At 43.9% G+C, this 15,637-nt stretch overlaps 1 protein-coding gene across 1 annotated transcript; it reads left to right on the plus strand.

Moving 5' to 3' along the window:
• The first annotated feature begins 3,545 nt into the window (after window positions 1–3,545).
• pfkmb (phosphofructokinase, muscle b) lies at window positions 3,546–15,527 on the plus strand. The gene is made up of 22 exons (XM_058054369.1): window positions 3,546–3,706; window positions 6,470–6,543; window positions 7,283–7,360; window positions 7,555–7,744; window positions 7,806–7,971; window positions 8,729–8,773; window positions 8,892–9,000; window positions 9,075–9,170; window positions 9,241–9,333; window positions 9,418–9,543; window positions 10,580–10,644; window positions 10,763–10,826; window positions 10,895–11,041; window positions 11,114–11,184; window positions 12,368–12,455; window positions 12,531–12,683; window positions 12,776–12,940; window positions 13,405–13,466; window positions 13,543–13,654; window positions 13,711–13,810; window positions 13,900–14,005; window positions 15,294–15,527. The coding sequence occupies exons 1-22, from the start codon at window positions 3,622–3,624 to the stop codon at window positions 15,433–15,435; spliced, it is 2,337 nt and encodes a 778-aa protein (XP_057910352.1). The 5' UTR covers window positions 3,546–3,621; the 3' UTR covers window positions 15,436–15,527.
• The last annotated feature ends 110 nt before the right edge of the window (window positions 15,528–15,637 follow it).

Here is a 15,637-nt window from a genome sequence, read left to right on the forward strand (position 1 = left end):
GGATTTGCCAATTAACCTAGCATGTTTTTGGAATGTGGGAGGAAACCGGAGTACTCGGAGAAAACCCACGCATGCACAGGGAGAACATGCAAACTCCACACAGAGATGCCCGAGGGTGGAATTGAACCCTTGTCTCCTAGCTGTGAGGTCTGCATACTAACCACTCAACCGCCGTGCCGCCCACTACTAATTTCAGTCAAATTCTAATTAATTAATACATTTTTGTAAGGCAAATCTGACGAAGGGAAGACAAGGCAAAGCAAGGCAAGTACTTAGGTACTGCAGTACGGCTGCAGTACCTAAGTACTTGCCTTGTCTGCAGGTGTGTAGTTGTGTGTAGGTGAGTAAAGTTCTGACAGAGCGAGCATGTCTCCGTCTGCCATCCCAGAGGGAGATGATGACCCACGTGTGTTAATTCCAATTAAATGAATTATATTTATCAACAAAGAGCCAAAGAGCCAGTCTTGCTCTGATTGGCTAATTGGTAAAGCCCCCACCTTCCTTGGACGTGTGTTTTGTGAATTGCTCAGAAGGCGTCCATGTAGAATATCTTTATCCTCCTCCTCCTCCTCCTCTCTTCCACGACTGAAGCGCTTCTCAATTTGTCCCCCCCCATTATGTACATTTCTTAATCAGCGTGTTTTCCTCCTTCATTCCGTCACTTTCCTCGCCTTCTTGCTTTGACCTTCAGCTCCCCAGCTTCATTACTCTCCTCCAGCTCGGTATTTCCCCCCAGCTCTGCTCAGCGGAAGGTGCTAATGGAATGTAAAATCAACATGCTTGTGACATTTTGGGCATTTCACCACCCCCCCCCAACCGCCCCGGTGGTGCAGTGTTGTCTGGTGGTGCACCTTGGTGTGACTTTTGTAATAAGGACACGGACGGGAGGATGGGGGCGACTTGGGGGCGACTGGGGGCTTTAATTAAAGACCAAAGGGTCACAGTGAATAAGTTAGACTGGCTTTTGGGTGGGGGGGGGGGGGGGGTAGACGGCTATCTGCCACTGGAGTGATAAATCAAGCCACCCCTTCAACCGCCCTCAACGCAACATCCCGCCACAGCACCAATCCCCCCCCCTCATGCCCCTCCCTGTTGCAAAAGCAATTCCGTCATGTCTTGTTAGCTCATTCGTCTTCATCAGCACCGGCGGAAGGTTCCACCCCCCCCCACACACACACACACGTACACCCACCGTTTCACCTCCAGACCAGCCCCCCTCCCCCCCATTGCCAAGCCCCATTGATCAAAGCTCACCCGGGCTGTGCTGGCACAGACGTGCAGAACCCAGGCTTGCTTATTAGCGCTCCAACACCAATTAAAGCAGGACTAATTCATCCAAGACCTTCTCACTTTTATCACTTCCATCCTCCAACAATCTCACTTCTTTCTGGGAGAGATGCTAAAAGGGAAGCACACTTCAGAAGAACTCAGAAGAACCAGCTCGGAAGAACCAACGTAGAAGCACCAACACGGAATAACCTAAGTAGAAGGACCAACAGAGAAGAACCGGTTGGCTCCAGACCTGACTGTCATAAATCAATTTCTAACAAGTAGGATTCAATATTAATAAATGGAATATTTTCATGTGTGTATATGACTTTCCAATATGTTTTTTGACATTACTAGAGTCCTGTAGGCATGAAACAACACCCGTATAGTCACCTATCATTCTTTCCATCACAACACTTAGTCCCAGACTACAGGGTGACTGCAGGGACACAAGAGACCACCATGGCTTTAAACTAGGGCTGTCAAAGCCGGTTGGGCAAACTCCCATGCACCCTCGAGCACCCTCGTGAGGGTGTAGAGCTGGTCCAGTGTTCCATGACCAGGACGAAAACCGCATTGGACCTCTTGTAACAAAGGTTCAACCAAAGGTCGTACCCTTCTCTCCAGCACCCTTTCCCAGGGAGGCTGAGGAGTGTGATCCCCCTATAGTTGGAACACTGGAATTAGTATTAAATAGTATTGTAATAAAACATTTACTGTAATTTAATGATGAATTTCTATGTATTTCAATGAAAGAGAATTAAAATGACATTAGGTTTGCAATTTGGATGAAATGTTTTATGACTATTGCCCTGTTTTAGGTATTTTCATTTGTACATTTCATGAAGGAAAGGTGCACTGAGGCAAATCTTTCATAATAATCCTTTCTGAATGCTCCTAAATAGGCTTTTTAGTAACAAACAATTAGAATTTAAAACCAGTATCATAAATAAACTAATGTTATTTGGAGGTGACACAAATTAATGAAAACATGTTAGTGTCAGTGTGAGAGGTCTCATTCGTCCATAGTTCCCAAATTGATATCCCTTTACATAAAATTGGATGTAAACGCACATCAAATTGTTTATCACAAAGATATTTCCCCTACTTATTATAGATAAAAACTTATTTCCATCCGCAATTAAATGCGATTAATTGTGAGTTAACGATAGACATAGACAATAGATAGACCATGGACAATGGATGGACCATAGACAATAGATGGACCATATAGATGGACCATATAGTAGATGGACCATAGACAATAGATGGACCATAGACAATAGATGGACCATATAGTAGATGGACCATAGACAATAGATGGACCATATAGTAGATGGACCATAGACAATAGATGGACCATAGATAATAGATGGACCATAGACAATAAATGGACCATAGACAATAGATGGACCATCGACAATAGATGGTCCATAGACAATAGATGGACGCCCTGCTCTGCATTGACAATATGGACCATATAATAGATGGACCATAGACAATAGATGGACCATAGACAATAGATGGACCATAGACAATAGATGGACACCCTGCTCTGCATTGACAATAGATGGACCATATAATAGATGGACCATAGACAATAGATGGACCATATAATAGATGGACCATAGACAATAGATGGACCATATAGTAGATGGACCATAGACAATAGATGGACCATATAGATGGACCATAGACAATAGATGGACCATCGACAAGAGATGGACCATAGACAATAGATGGGCCATATAGTAGATGGACCATAGACAAGAGATGGACCATAGACAATAGATGGACGCCCTGCTCTGCATTGTTGAAGTCCATTTCATTCATGATGAAATGCCTCATATATTTGATTTTTAAAGGAATCAATTCTTGCAGATGATATGACTATGACATGCACTACTCGTGAACTTGTACAAAATATCGGTATCAGCACAAGTATCGCCAATCCCAGCCTGAATGTGTCCATTGGATGGGAAAGGAAATGACTGGTATCACTTCACTCATACGTGTGTCATGTTTAGTCACGTTTAGCTTCTCAGGAGGAGACCTTGCTGCACCCAACAGAGAGTCTTCTGCTTGTTTTTGCTGCCCTCAAGTGGCCAAAAGGTGTAACTCTCTTGCCAGGTTGATTTAGGGGATTCTAAAATAACCTGATTGCATCCCCGCTGATTCACTGTGGTAAAAATACACAACATGTGTGTCTATGTGCATGTGGGAGACTAAATCTGAGCAGGTGCCTGATGGGGGGGGGTCAGGGGGTGGTTGTGCAAGCTTTGCTGTGACCCGGAGACTTCCAGGCAAGAGGTTACTTGTGCAGTAGAACGGCAGGGCTTCTCCTTAGAAACCATGGCAGAAACGCTCGCCATTGACCCCAGCAAGATGGGGGAGGGCCGGGCCATCGCAGTGCTGACCTCGGGTGGCGATGCTCAGGGTAAGTGGGGGTGGTGATCTGGGTGATACTCAGAGTGTATAGGTAGAGGATGTGTATATTGTCATGTGTCAGGACAACTTTTGACAACATAGCCTAATATGCATGAGTAAATATGGAGGAAAATATCTTTAGATCATTTTCTCTTTCATGACAAAAGCCTTTGATACAATCAAGCATGACATCCTAATAACTACATTAGAAAGGTACAGAATAAGAGGATTACTTCTGAACTGGGTCAAAAGCTACTTTGCTGACAGGTAGCAATATGTAAAGCTAAAAGAACACACATCCGCACGTTGAAATATTACGTGTGGAGTACCCCAGGGGTCAATACTGGGACCAAAACTGTTCAACTTCATCATTGACATCTGCAAAGTTATGAAAGACTTAAAGCTAGGGAAGAAGTAAAGGTGAAAGACCTCTATGTGAGAAGAATGTTAAAAAGCCATAGCATTTCAGGATGTGGAATCAAACTATGGAAGGGATTAGCTAAGGAAGTCAAACAATGTACAAGGATGAGACAATTCAAGAAACAATACAAGCACTTGATGTTTGCTAAATACAAAGGTGAAGAGTCTTCAACCAGTCATGTTGTCTTTATTGTTATTATATATCACTATTTGGATGGTTATATCTATGATCATTATTGTTATGGTTGTAAAGAAATCACCATTATGTCACTATATGGTTCCATTCATATGGTTCCTTATACTTATGTATGTATTAAAAAACAATCATACCAGGAAGGCAGAAAGTGAACAAATGTAACAGTAACAGATTGTAAAAGTAACAAAGGGGGGGGGGGGATTAAACAACCTGATGGATGTTCAAATACAATTACACCATTACCATCACTATCACCATTACCATTATATACCATATACCATTATATCTACATATGCATCCATTGGCAGGTATACAGTTGTCCCTTGTCCTCCAAGTTTGCAGCCCGAATCCTAACCCCTAACCCTTTAACCCTATAACTATCCAACGCTAACCCCGCAGCCCTAACTCCTCACCCCCCCATCTTAACTATTCAACCCTAACCCCGAACCCTAACCCTCAAATCCTAACCATCTAACCCTCTCACCCCAAACCCAAACCCTGTAAACCTACCCTCAAACCCCAACCCTCTTACCATAACACTAATGTCTAAAGTATGCTAAATATGAGTAGGGTGCCATATTTTGGTCTGGCCTTGCCGTGCTTCCATTGGCTTTGAAGAATCACCTCACGAGGGCTTTGAGAAGGTTGAAAGGAGCAACACACACTTTTTCACCACAGAGGACAAACGTGTGAGCATTTTTGCCGTGTTTTGCTTCTTTCTGTTACACTCAAAAAATAAATGTTTAGCCTCAACAACAAAAAAATCAACGCAACAATTTCCATTAGTCTTTCTTAGTTATGACAACTTAATTTGAAATTGCTTTGAACCAACAAACAATATTGCATTGCACAAATTAGCTTTTCCTCTTCACTCAAAGCTCATTTTAAGTAATGCTTACTGAATAATTGTAATAATTTAAAGGGACAAGTTTTTAAGTTTGTAACTCTAAGAAATATGTTAAGTCAACTGACTTAATCATTTTATTCAAATTAGTTTAATTTGTTGTTTACTTAATTATAATAACAATGCACAGAGCTTTTTAAGTAGCAGTATCTTTATATATATATATATATATGTGTGTGTGTGTGTGTGTGTGTGTGTGTGTGTGTGTGTGTGTGTGTGTGTGTGTGTGTGTATTTCGTTACCAAGCTAATTTTATTAAGTCATGGCAACTTGAATTTTGTTTTAAGTTTACCAACAATAAAATTTGAGTGTATATGACATGCTAAATTAAGTTCATGTAATAACCAACATTATGATTTGAACATAACTTAAAAAATAAAGTTAGCAACTTAGAAAGTGTATCTAAATCAATTAATTACATTTTTTACATTGCATTTATGTATTAAATCAAGTGGTGTCAACAGATACTCTGAATTACTTTTTAGAGTGTAGGTAGAGTAAAAAAAGGCGGTCACCATGAAGGTGTAAGATCCAGACACACGGAGGATGTAGAAAATGGCTGCAATGCATACTAACTTACTTACGTATGTGGGCTGCACGTGTGACACATGAAAACCATGAGAAAACCAGCCCAAAGCTGACAGCAGCAAAGAAGGTGCATGCAGACATAGGACGTGTGTATGTTTGTCTTGTGTGTAGCGTTGCTTTGACGTGACAAAGAACCTCTGCATCCGGTTTGCAGCCAATCAGTACACAACACGCTGGTCCTTGGGGCCACAGGAGCCACAGAAGCCCGTATAGGACAGGCTGAGACCTTTGCCTGGAAGCTGCAGTGGGCTCTGATTTGCAGGGCTCTGAGACACAGGATCTACTTTGCAGGCTATTTGTAGAATGGTGACCTCTGTGCCATGTGTTATGAAAGCTGGGAAGTAAAGGGAGCGGGTGATGCCACTCTTTTCTTTTCCTGTTTGCCACTTAAGACCACATTCTCCTGGCGCCTGCAGAGTCATCCTATCCAGGTCTTGTCCTTTTAGTCGGACCTCAGGAAGGACAAGACCCCTTGTAACCTTATCTCACTCTTTACCATTTGTGGAAGACATGTAATGGCAGTGAAGATGCAGTACTATATGCAGTATACTGTCTGCTTGAAAGGATTTATCAGCCAGTGAATGAATGCTAATAATGCAGGCTGTGTGTGTGTGTGTGTGTGTGTGTGTGTGTGTGTGTGTGTGTGTGTGTGTGTGTGTGTGCAGGCATGAATGCAGCCGTGAGGGCTGCGGTTCGTGTGGGACTCTACACTGGAGCCAAAGTGTATTTTGTCCATGAGGTAAATAAAACTATGATTTTTTATTTTCATTCTTGTAAGGTCGTAGACTCGACTAGAAAGTCCTTCTTTTGCCGTTACTGACATTAGCAGGTAGAGGAATTGTTTTTCTTTATTTTTTAAAGATGCTGTGCTTTACTTTTGTGCTTGTTTACTGTTGACTTGATGACTTTGTTTTTATGTTATCGCTTCCTCACTTTATTCCTTACTTTTTCTGGATATATATACAATTACTGTGCAATATCTGATCAACCTCCATGTGCAATATTAAGGGCTCTAAATGCAATATACTAAGTTCTTCCATAATGCCTAATATTAACTTTCTAACAAGATCTCAGTGTATAGACTGGTTATATATCTCATCTCGTTTCATATTATCTACATACTGTATTGTATATAACTCTGGGGAAAACTGTTGATTTTTGTTAATACTTGGGTTGTTTATATTGTTTATTTTTCTACATTGTGTATTTTGTACTGCTTAACTGACTCTGTACTCTTGCTGCTGTGCAATACAAATTTCCCCACTGAGGGACGAATAAAGGCATATCTTAATCTTAATCTTAATCTTAATCTTAATCTTAATCTTAATCTTAATCTTAATCTTAATCTTAATCTTAATCTTAATTATATTACATTATATTATTATATAATATATAGTCATATTATTATATTATATTCATGATTTATACTTGTGTCGCCCAAGCGGGTGTCAGAGTGTTGTGCTGTTGTGGCTCGGCAGGGTTACCAGGGCCTGGTGGATGGCGGAGACAACATCCGTCCTGCCACGTGGGAGAGCGTGTCCATGATGTTGCAGCTGGTGAGCTCGTCTTATCTCAGCGCTATGTTAGTGTGAGATCAGTTCCCATCTAACCTTTAGGCGAGTGTTTGCCGTCTCTGTGGTGCCATCCTGAAGGTCAAACGGGCATTTAAATATCAGCCAAAGGTCAACGTAGTTTAGCATGACCGTGCTTGATGCATGATGGCTCCTTTGACTGTGAGATTGTTCCTCAGGGTGGAACGGTGATTGGGAGTGCCCGCTGCCAGGACTTCCGCACCAAGGAAGGTCGTACCAAGGCGGCGTATAACCTGGTCAAGCTGGGCATCACCAACCTGTGTGTGATAGGAGGTGATGGCAGTCTGACCGGTGCCAACCAGTTCCGGACTGAGTGGAGTCAGCTGTTAGCAGACTTGGTCAAAGCTGGTGAGATGAAATGGTGGATGAGACCTTACTGGGATTACTGGTCATTCTTCCGTGTGCTCAGGGCAAATCACCACCAGTGAAGCCAAGCAGTCGTCCCACCTGAACATCGTGGGCATGGTGGGCTCCATCGACAATGACTTCTGCGGCACTGACATGACCATCGGCACCGACTCCGCCTTGCATCGTATCATCGAGATCGTGGACGCCATCGCCACCACAGCGCAGAGGTAGATCCGTACTTAAACCCTTTTTATTCCACCAGAGATCTCCAGCACCAGACTATACATTCTATCGTACGGTACACACTGTAGTACTTTCTCTAGTATAGAACGGGCACTTTAAAGTAGTCAGTGTACAGCTGCTACAGCACTATCCTTTTACTAACCACTGAAAATCAGTCAACACACAGCCGTTACATCACTGCCACAGGCAAGCATTATGGTAGTCATGTCATGGGATGCACGAGTGCTGCCAGCAGAGGAGACCTGCGGTTCCTTCAGGGAGAACATGTACTGTGATATTGTGAAGATCCGTTCTTTTGGTGTTGATGTCATTGTTTGGGGTTGCATGAGTGCTGCTGGCAGAGGGGATCTGTGGTTCATTGAGGAAAGCATGAATTCCAACATGGACTGTGACATTGTGAAGGTCTTCTTCCTCAGTGGTGAAGGTCACGTCAAGGTCTGGGGCTGCATGAGTGCTGCCAGTAGAGGGGAGCCAGTAGAGGGGATATTGTGAAGATCTGTTCCTTTGGTGGTATAGATTATATATTATTATTATTAGTAGTAGTAGTAGTAGTAAATAAAACAACAAAAAAATGGCATGATGAAGATCCGTTCATTTGGTGGTGGTACCGTCACAGTGTTTGGATACATGAGGGCTGCCAGCAAAGGGGAGCTGTGGTTCATTGAGCAGTGTGAAGCAGAGACTGGTTTGCATGTGAAAGGTGCGATGTTGTGTTTCTTATGACTGCGTTTCTCCATGCAGCCATCAGAGAACGTTCATCCTGGAGGTAATGGGCAGGCATTGTGGGTGAGTCCAGCACATGTGTGAGTTGAACATAATGATGTAGGATGACTTGGGTGTAGTTGAAAGACAAAAAGGACTTTTCTTCATGAATTGAAGCTGGAAATGAAACTGTGACTTCCAGTTACCTGGCTTTGGTGACGGCTCTGGCGTGTGCTGCTGACTGGGTGTTCATCCCCGAGATGCCCCCAGAGGAGGACTGGGAGGACCATCTGTGCAGACGACTCACTCAGGTAAAAAGCCTTCCTTGCAGCAATGACCAGTAGCTGCTTGTGAATCTCATTTGTTCTCTCCACATGCCGCCTAGCAAAGACAACTTGGCAACCGTCTGCATATCATCATCGTGGCAGAAGGAGCCATGGACCTGAACGGCAAAGCCATCAGCTGTGAATATGTCAGACAGGTCAGAAGAAGATGTCTTTGCATGTCAGTCGCACACAAGTTCTGATTTGACATACAGTATTTCTGTTCAGTTGATCACAAAAAGGCTTGGCTTCGACACCCGCACCACCATCTTGGGTCACGTACAGAGAGGCGGAACCCCCTCGGCTTTTGACAGAATCCTGGTACCCCCACCCACCTTACATACACCATACGTGACATTTGACATATTCGCAAGTTGATTCTGTGCTCTGTATCCCCCCCCCCAGGCCAGCAGGATGGGCATGCAGGCAGTGATGGCACTGCTGGAGGCGACACCTGACACCCCCGCATGTGTGGTCACCTTGTCGGGAAACATGGCGGTCAAACTGCCTCTGATGGAGTGCGTGCAAGTCGTACGTAATCAGCATGCAACCTCCGAAGTCCAACACAATTGCTCCACAATGCTATGTTTGTGCAGAAAAGATGCACAAATGCAAAATGTAAAAAGCAGTCACATGTAGGTAACATTCATTCATTCATTCATTCATTTTCTGCCGCTTTTCCTCACGAGGGTCGCGGGGGTGCTGGAGCCTATCCCAGCTGTCTTCGAGCGAGAGGCGGGGTACACCCTGGACTGGTCGCCAGCCAATCACAGGGCACATATAGACAAACAACCATTCACACTCACATTCATACCTATGGACAATTTGGAGTCGCTAATTAACCTAGCATGTTTTTGGAATGTGGGAGGAAACCGGAGTACCCGGAGAAAACCCACGCATGCACGGGGAGAACATGCAAACTCGAGGGTGGAATCGAACCCTGGTCTCCTAGCTGTGAGGCCTGCGCGCTAACCACTCGACCGCCGTGCCGCCCTGTAGGTTACATATGACTAGCAAAACATTGTCAGGTCATCAACAGTTTACAGTAACATAGACTGATTAATATCGTTATTAGCTAACATTATTATTAATCTATTGCCCAATCAACATATACAAAAATACAGCATTTTTACTCCAGTATTTATATATTCTTCGTGTTTTCTCTTATTCTCTTATTTTCTCTCCACTTATTCGAACCACTTTTTTCTTTAATTAACCTGCCTTTCAAATGCTTGGCGGCAAGCAATGTTTGAAAAATAATATTTCATTTTTGGCTTTTTACAGTGCTTTCAACATCTTCCAATACTTGATAATAACAACCACCTGAGGCAAGCTCACAGTTGGACACCCCTGCTGTGAAATCAAGTCAATTGCTGTGTTGCGCTCTCCCCTATTTAACACATTTACAATGGTCCTGATTCTTTAGTTAGCATGTAAATGTCAATATTAGTCCATGATAACATAAGTCAACACTTGAAATGGAGTCCATGTCCTTTTGGGGGTGTGACTTTGTAGGTATAACAAATACTGCAGGTGGTAAACGTGCGTGTGTCAAATACTTCCTCAGACCAAGGACGTGACCAAGGCCATGTCGGAAAGAAGATTTGAAGATGCAGTGAAGCTCCGCGGAAAGTGAGGCATCCACCTTTGTGTTGTTCATTCCTGCATACAGTGTATATAGTGTGTACTGCAGACTGCATATACTGCATATATGAAGTGTTGCGTAGACTTTCATTGTCTTTGCCAACAGGAGCTTTGAGCATAACTGGAACACGTACAAAATGCTGTCTCACATCCACCCTCCCGATGTGAAGGTAAGAGCATTATGATGCCATCATGGCTCCCCCTTCCTGTTTCTTACAAAGCCGTGTCCGTGCGGCAGAGTAATATCAACATAGCGGTACTCAATGTGGGAGCCCCCTGTGCCGGCATGAATGCCGCCGTTCGTTCGGTGGTCAGAACCGGCCTCCTGCAGGGCCACCAGATGCTGGCCGTCCACGACGGATTTGACGGCTTGGCCCACGGGATGGTAATTGATGAAGATACACTGATAATAGCGGAGGGAGCTTGACCAATCACTGTGCATGCTTTCCCTGCACAGATTGAACCGATTGGCTGGACTGGAGTGGCTGGATGGATTGGAAAGGGTGGCTCCCTCCTTGGCACAAAAAGGTAACACTGCAATACTCATACTCATACTCTCCTATTACTCATAGTCGACTACTACTCAATAGATGGCGGCGCGCATAAGTGCATTAACGGTTGTCCTCTCCCATCCCTGATGGACATTTACACCTTCCGCTGCCCCCATCAAGACTCTGAAATCACTGCCCAACCCCCAAATCTGACGCTTTTTGTACCAACTGATCTTGTTTTTATCATCTTCGGCTTTTATCTAAATTTTTTGGTATCTTTGCAACACTTTGAGCAAGTCATGCACACTTTTATTTCATCACGTCTGGACTACTGTAATGCACTTTATTCTGGAATTAGCCAAAAGTCTCTCTCCCGCTTACAGTTAGTCCAGAACTTTGCGGCACGGCTTTTAACAGGAACCAAAAAGGGGGACACACAACCCCAATTCTGGCCTTCCTACATTGGTTGCCTGTTCGTTTTAGGATTGATTTTAAGATTTTATTGTTTGTTTTTGAATGGGCTGGCCCCCAAATACATCTCGGACCTCATCCAAATTTACTCTCCAGCGCGGTCACTGAGGTCCGAGGGCCAGCTCCAACTTGTGGTGCCTAAGACGAGACTTAAGACCAGGGGGGACCGAGCCTTTTCTGTGGTTGGCCCCAGGCTGTGGAACTCTCTCCCCTCCCAAGTAAAAAAGGCCCCCAACATCGAAAGCTTTAAGTCTCGTCTTAAAACCCACTTTTTTAGCTCTTCGTTTTTATTGTAATTGGTTTTATTTTTTATACTTTTATTGCTTTGTTTCTTGTTTTTTTATATTTTAATATCTATTTTACTATTTTATTTCTTAAATGATCTTTTAGTTTTGGATTATTACTTTTTATTTTTACTAGTCTGTGCAGCACTTTGGAAACTCTGTTTATAAAATGTGCTGTATAAATAAAGTGGATTGGATTGATGTCACATGGTAACGACTTGAGGTCTTGCGATACTGAATGTTTTTATATTGACAATGATAATTACAATAAACATACTGTAGAGAGTGTACATATGAAATGTAAAAGGATGAAATATAGAAATATGAATATAATATGTAAATGTATTACGAATAAATACCCCTGGTTACAAATTGTCCGGAAGTCATTGACCATTTGATTAGAAAACATTTAGGTTTTCGACGATGAATATTACATAATATAATATATCTTCCTTTTTCATGAAGATCCCTGCCAAGTGAGTTCATGGAGGACATCAGCTTGAACATCACCAAGTTCAACATCCATGGTGTAGTCATCATTGGAGGCTTTGAGGTGAGCAGCTGGTATCCTAGACTTATTCCTCCATCGATGTCACGTTCTTTCATGCTGTCGTCTTCTTCTCACCAGGCCTTCGTCGGGGGTCTGGAGATGGTGCAGGCTCGACAAACCTACGAGGAAATGTGCATCCCTCTGGTAGTCATACCTGCGACCATCTCCAACAACGTTCCTGGATCTGCCTTCAGCATCGGCTGCGACACCGCTCTCAATACCATCACCTCTGTACTCACACACACACACACACACACATCATGACCTGGGTGGCAGACCGTTACAGTGAAGTCCTGCTTCTGTCTTTCTTTCCGGTTCCTCAGTCATGTGATCTGATCAAGCAGTCTGCAGCGGGCACCAAACGTAGAGTGTTCATCGTAGAGACCATGGGAGGATACTGCGGTTACCTGGCAACCATGGCGGCCTTGGCATCAGGCGCTGACCACGCTTACATCTTTGAGGAGCCCTTCAACATTCATGACCTGAAGGTAAACCTGAAAGATTAAACTCCACCAACATTAAGGATGATCAGTCATCACTCCGCCAGGATTTCACTCCCATTTTTCTTCACAGGATTTGGCTTGGCCTGAGCGCTGGATTAACGTTAACATGGAATATTGTGTGCTTGACACTAGCACCGGTCTTATGATTTTGAACCAAAAATACCATCTTCACATCATCTCATTCACATCTTCATATCCAGAATAAAATCTGTTCCAAATGTATCCAGACAGGATACGGTTCCATGACTTATATGGTTCCGTACAGCTGTCTTGGTCATCATCCTAAGTCTCATACACAAGGTTTAGCATGCTCCATCATGACCTTTCCGTGTCAAGGAAAGGTCATGATGCCTCCCAAGCCTGCCAAGGCTCCGTGCTTGGGAGGCAGGCCAGTAGAAAGTCTTAGGAATGCTGGTATGCAGTGTGTCATTGTTTTCCCAACGTTGTAGGTGAACGTGGAGCATCTGGTGGACAAGATGAAGACCACAGTGAAGAGAGGACTAATTCTCAGGTCTGGATGGAATCATCTTCAAAACAAAAATCTTGACACGTTCTTCATTGCCCATTCTTCAATTGCCCATTTCCAGAAATGAGAAATGCAACCCCAACTACACCACAGACGTTCTCTACAATGTGTACTCGGAGGAGGGCAAGGGTATCTTTGACTGCAGGAAGAACATACTGGGACACATGCAGCAGGTACGGCATGATGAAATCACCGTGGTGACGCAGCAAACACTCTGCTGTGTGCATAGGGTGGAACCCCCAGCCCCTTTGACAGGAACTTTGCCACCAAGATGGGGATCAAGTCTGTTTTGTGGCTGACTGACAAACTGAAGGAATGCTACCGACACGGTGAGGACGGAAAGACATGCTGAAGTATTGATGATGTTCTTCTGCTGCTCATATATCTTTCACTTCACACGTCGCATTTCTGTGTCTAGGTCGTATCTTTGCCAATTCTCAAGATTCTGCTTGTGTGCTGGGCATGAGGAAGAGATCTTTGATTTTCCAGCCACTGGCAGAGCTTAAAGAAAAGGCCGACTTTGAGTAGGTTTCTTCAACACGAAGCATCCACTTTTGTCCTATTTTTCAAGCGTCAGAGGTCCCACCATTTGGTATTTGAGGTTCTAGCTACACTGGCGCCTCCAGTGCCGCTCAGATGTCATCAAACGTCCACCGTGTGACGTGGATGGAAGCAAAAGCGCCTTTCCAACCAGAATCGCCACCGGTCTTCGTTCTAGCATGACCATATTTAATGACCAAAAACCAGGATGTCAGGCATTGAAATACTCAGATGATACTGCTCAGAGATGCCTTATCACCGCAATACATTTGAATATATCTCTTCTAAATGGATACAAAGTAATAATATCTAAATAATAAAATTTTCATGATGTGAGCTAGTTATTCTATTACACATAATTATAATTACATAATTAATACATTCATTCATTCATTTTCTACTGCTTTTTCCTCACAAGGGTCGCAGGGGTGCTGGAGCCTATCCCAGCTGTCTTCGGGCGAGAGGCGGGGTACACCCTGGACTGGTGGCCAGCCAATCACAGGGCACATATAGACAAACAACCATTCACACTCACATTCATACCTATGGACAATTTGGAGTTGCCAATTAACCTAGCATGTTTTTGGAATGTGGGAGGAAACCGGAGTACCCGGAGAAAACCCACGCATGCACAGGGAGAACATGCAAACTCCACACAGAGATGGCCGAGGGTGGAGGGTGAACCCTGGTCTCCTAGCTGTGAGGTCTGCGCGCTAACCACTAGTTCGCTGTGCCGCCCTATAATTAATACATAATATACATAATTAAAATAATGCTCAAATATAATAAAATTGAAATACCACGAGGCGGCACGGCCGTCTAGTGGTTAGCGCACAGACCTCACAGCTAGGTGACCAGGGTTCAATTCCACCCTCGGCCATCTCTGTGTGGAGTTTGCATGTTCTCCCCGTGCATGCGTGGGTTTTCTCTGCGTGCATGCCTAGGTTTTCTCCGGGTACTCCGGTTTCCTCCCACATTCCAAAAAACATGCTAGGTTAATTGGCGACTCTAAATTGTCCATAAATTGTTCATAATTGTCCATCTAAATTGTCCATAGGTATGAATGTGAGTGTGAACGGTTGTTTGTCTATATGTGCCCTGTGATTGGCTGGCGACCAGTCCAGGGTGTACCCCGCCACTCGCCCAAAGACAGCTGGGATAGGCTCCAGCACCCCCGCGACCCTCGTGAGGAAAAAGCGGTAGAAAATGAATGAATGAATGAAATACCACCAATATAACCAAAGACAAAAATTGCTTCTCTTTTCTCTACAGACACCGTATTCCAAAAGAGCAATGGTGGCTAAAGCTCAGACCCATCCAAAAAATCCTGGCCAAGTACGACATCGCCCTGGACACCTCCCTCATGGCTGAACTGGAGCACGTCATCAAGAAGACGGGCCGTGTTTCTCAGTAGATTGGTGTACATTCTGAGCATCGCATCTCCATCTCTCCTGTTGACCCCATGGCCTGACAAAGGGCAAATAAAATGCATCTAAATAAAGAGCTTTACAGTAAACACTTCAAATGTGTGCTTAATCCAACGTGCAGTGCAAAACAAACACAACTGTACAAAAAGTACACAGTCAATTCCGCTTGCTCCTAGCAAAAACTAGGAG

The sequence above is a fragment of the Doryrhamphus excisus genome, chromosome 18 (assembly GCF_030265055.1).
Source record: "Doryrhamphus excisus isolate RoL2022-K1 chromosome 18, RoL_Dexc_1.0, whole genome shotgun sequence".
NCBI classification, from domain to species: domain Eukaryota; kingdom Metazoa; phylum Chordata; class Actinopteri; order Syngnathiformes; family Syngnathidae; genus Doryrhamphus; species Doryrhamphus excisus.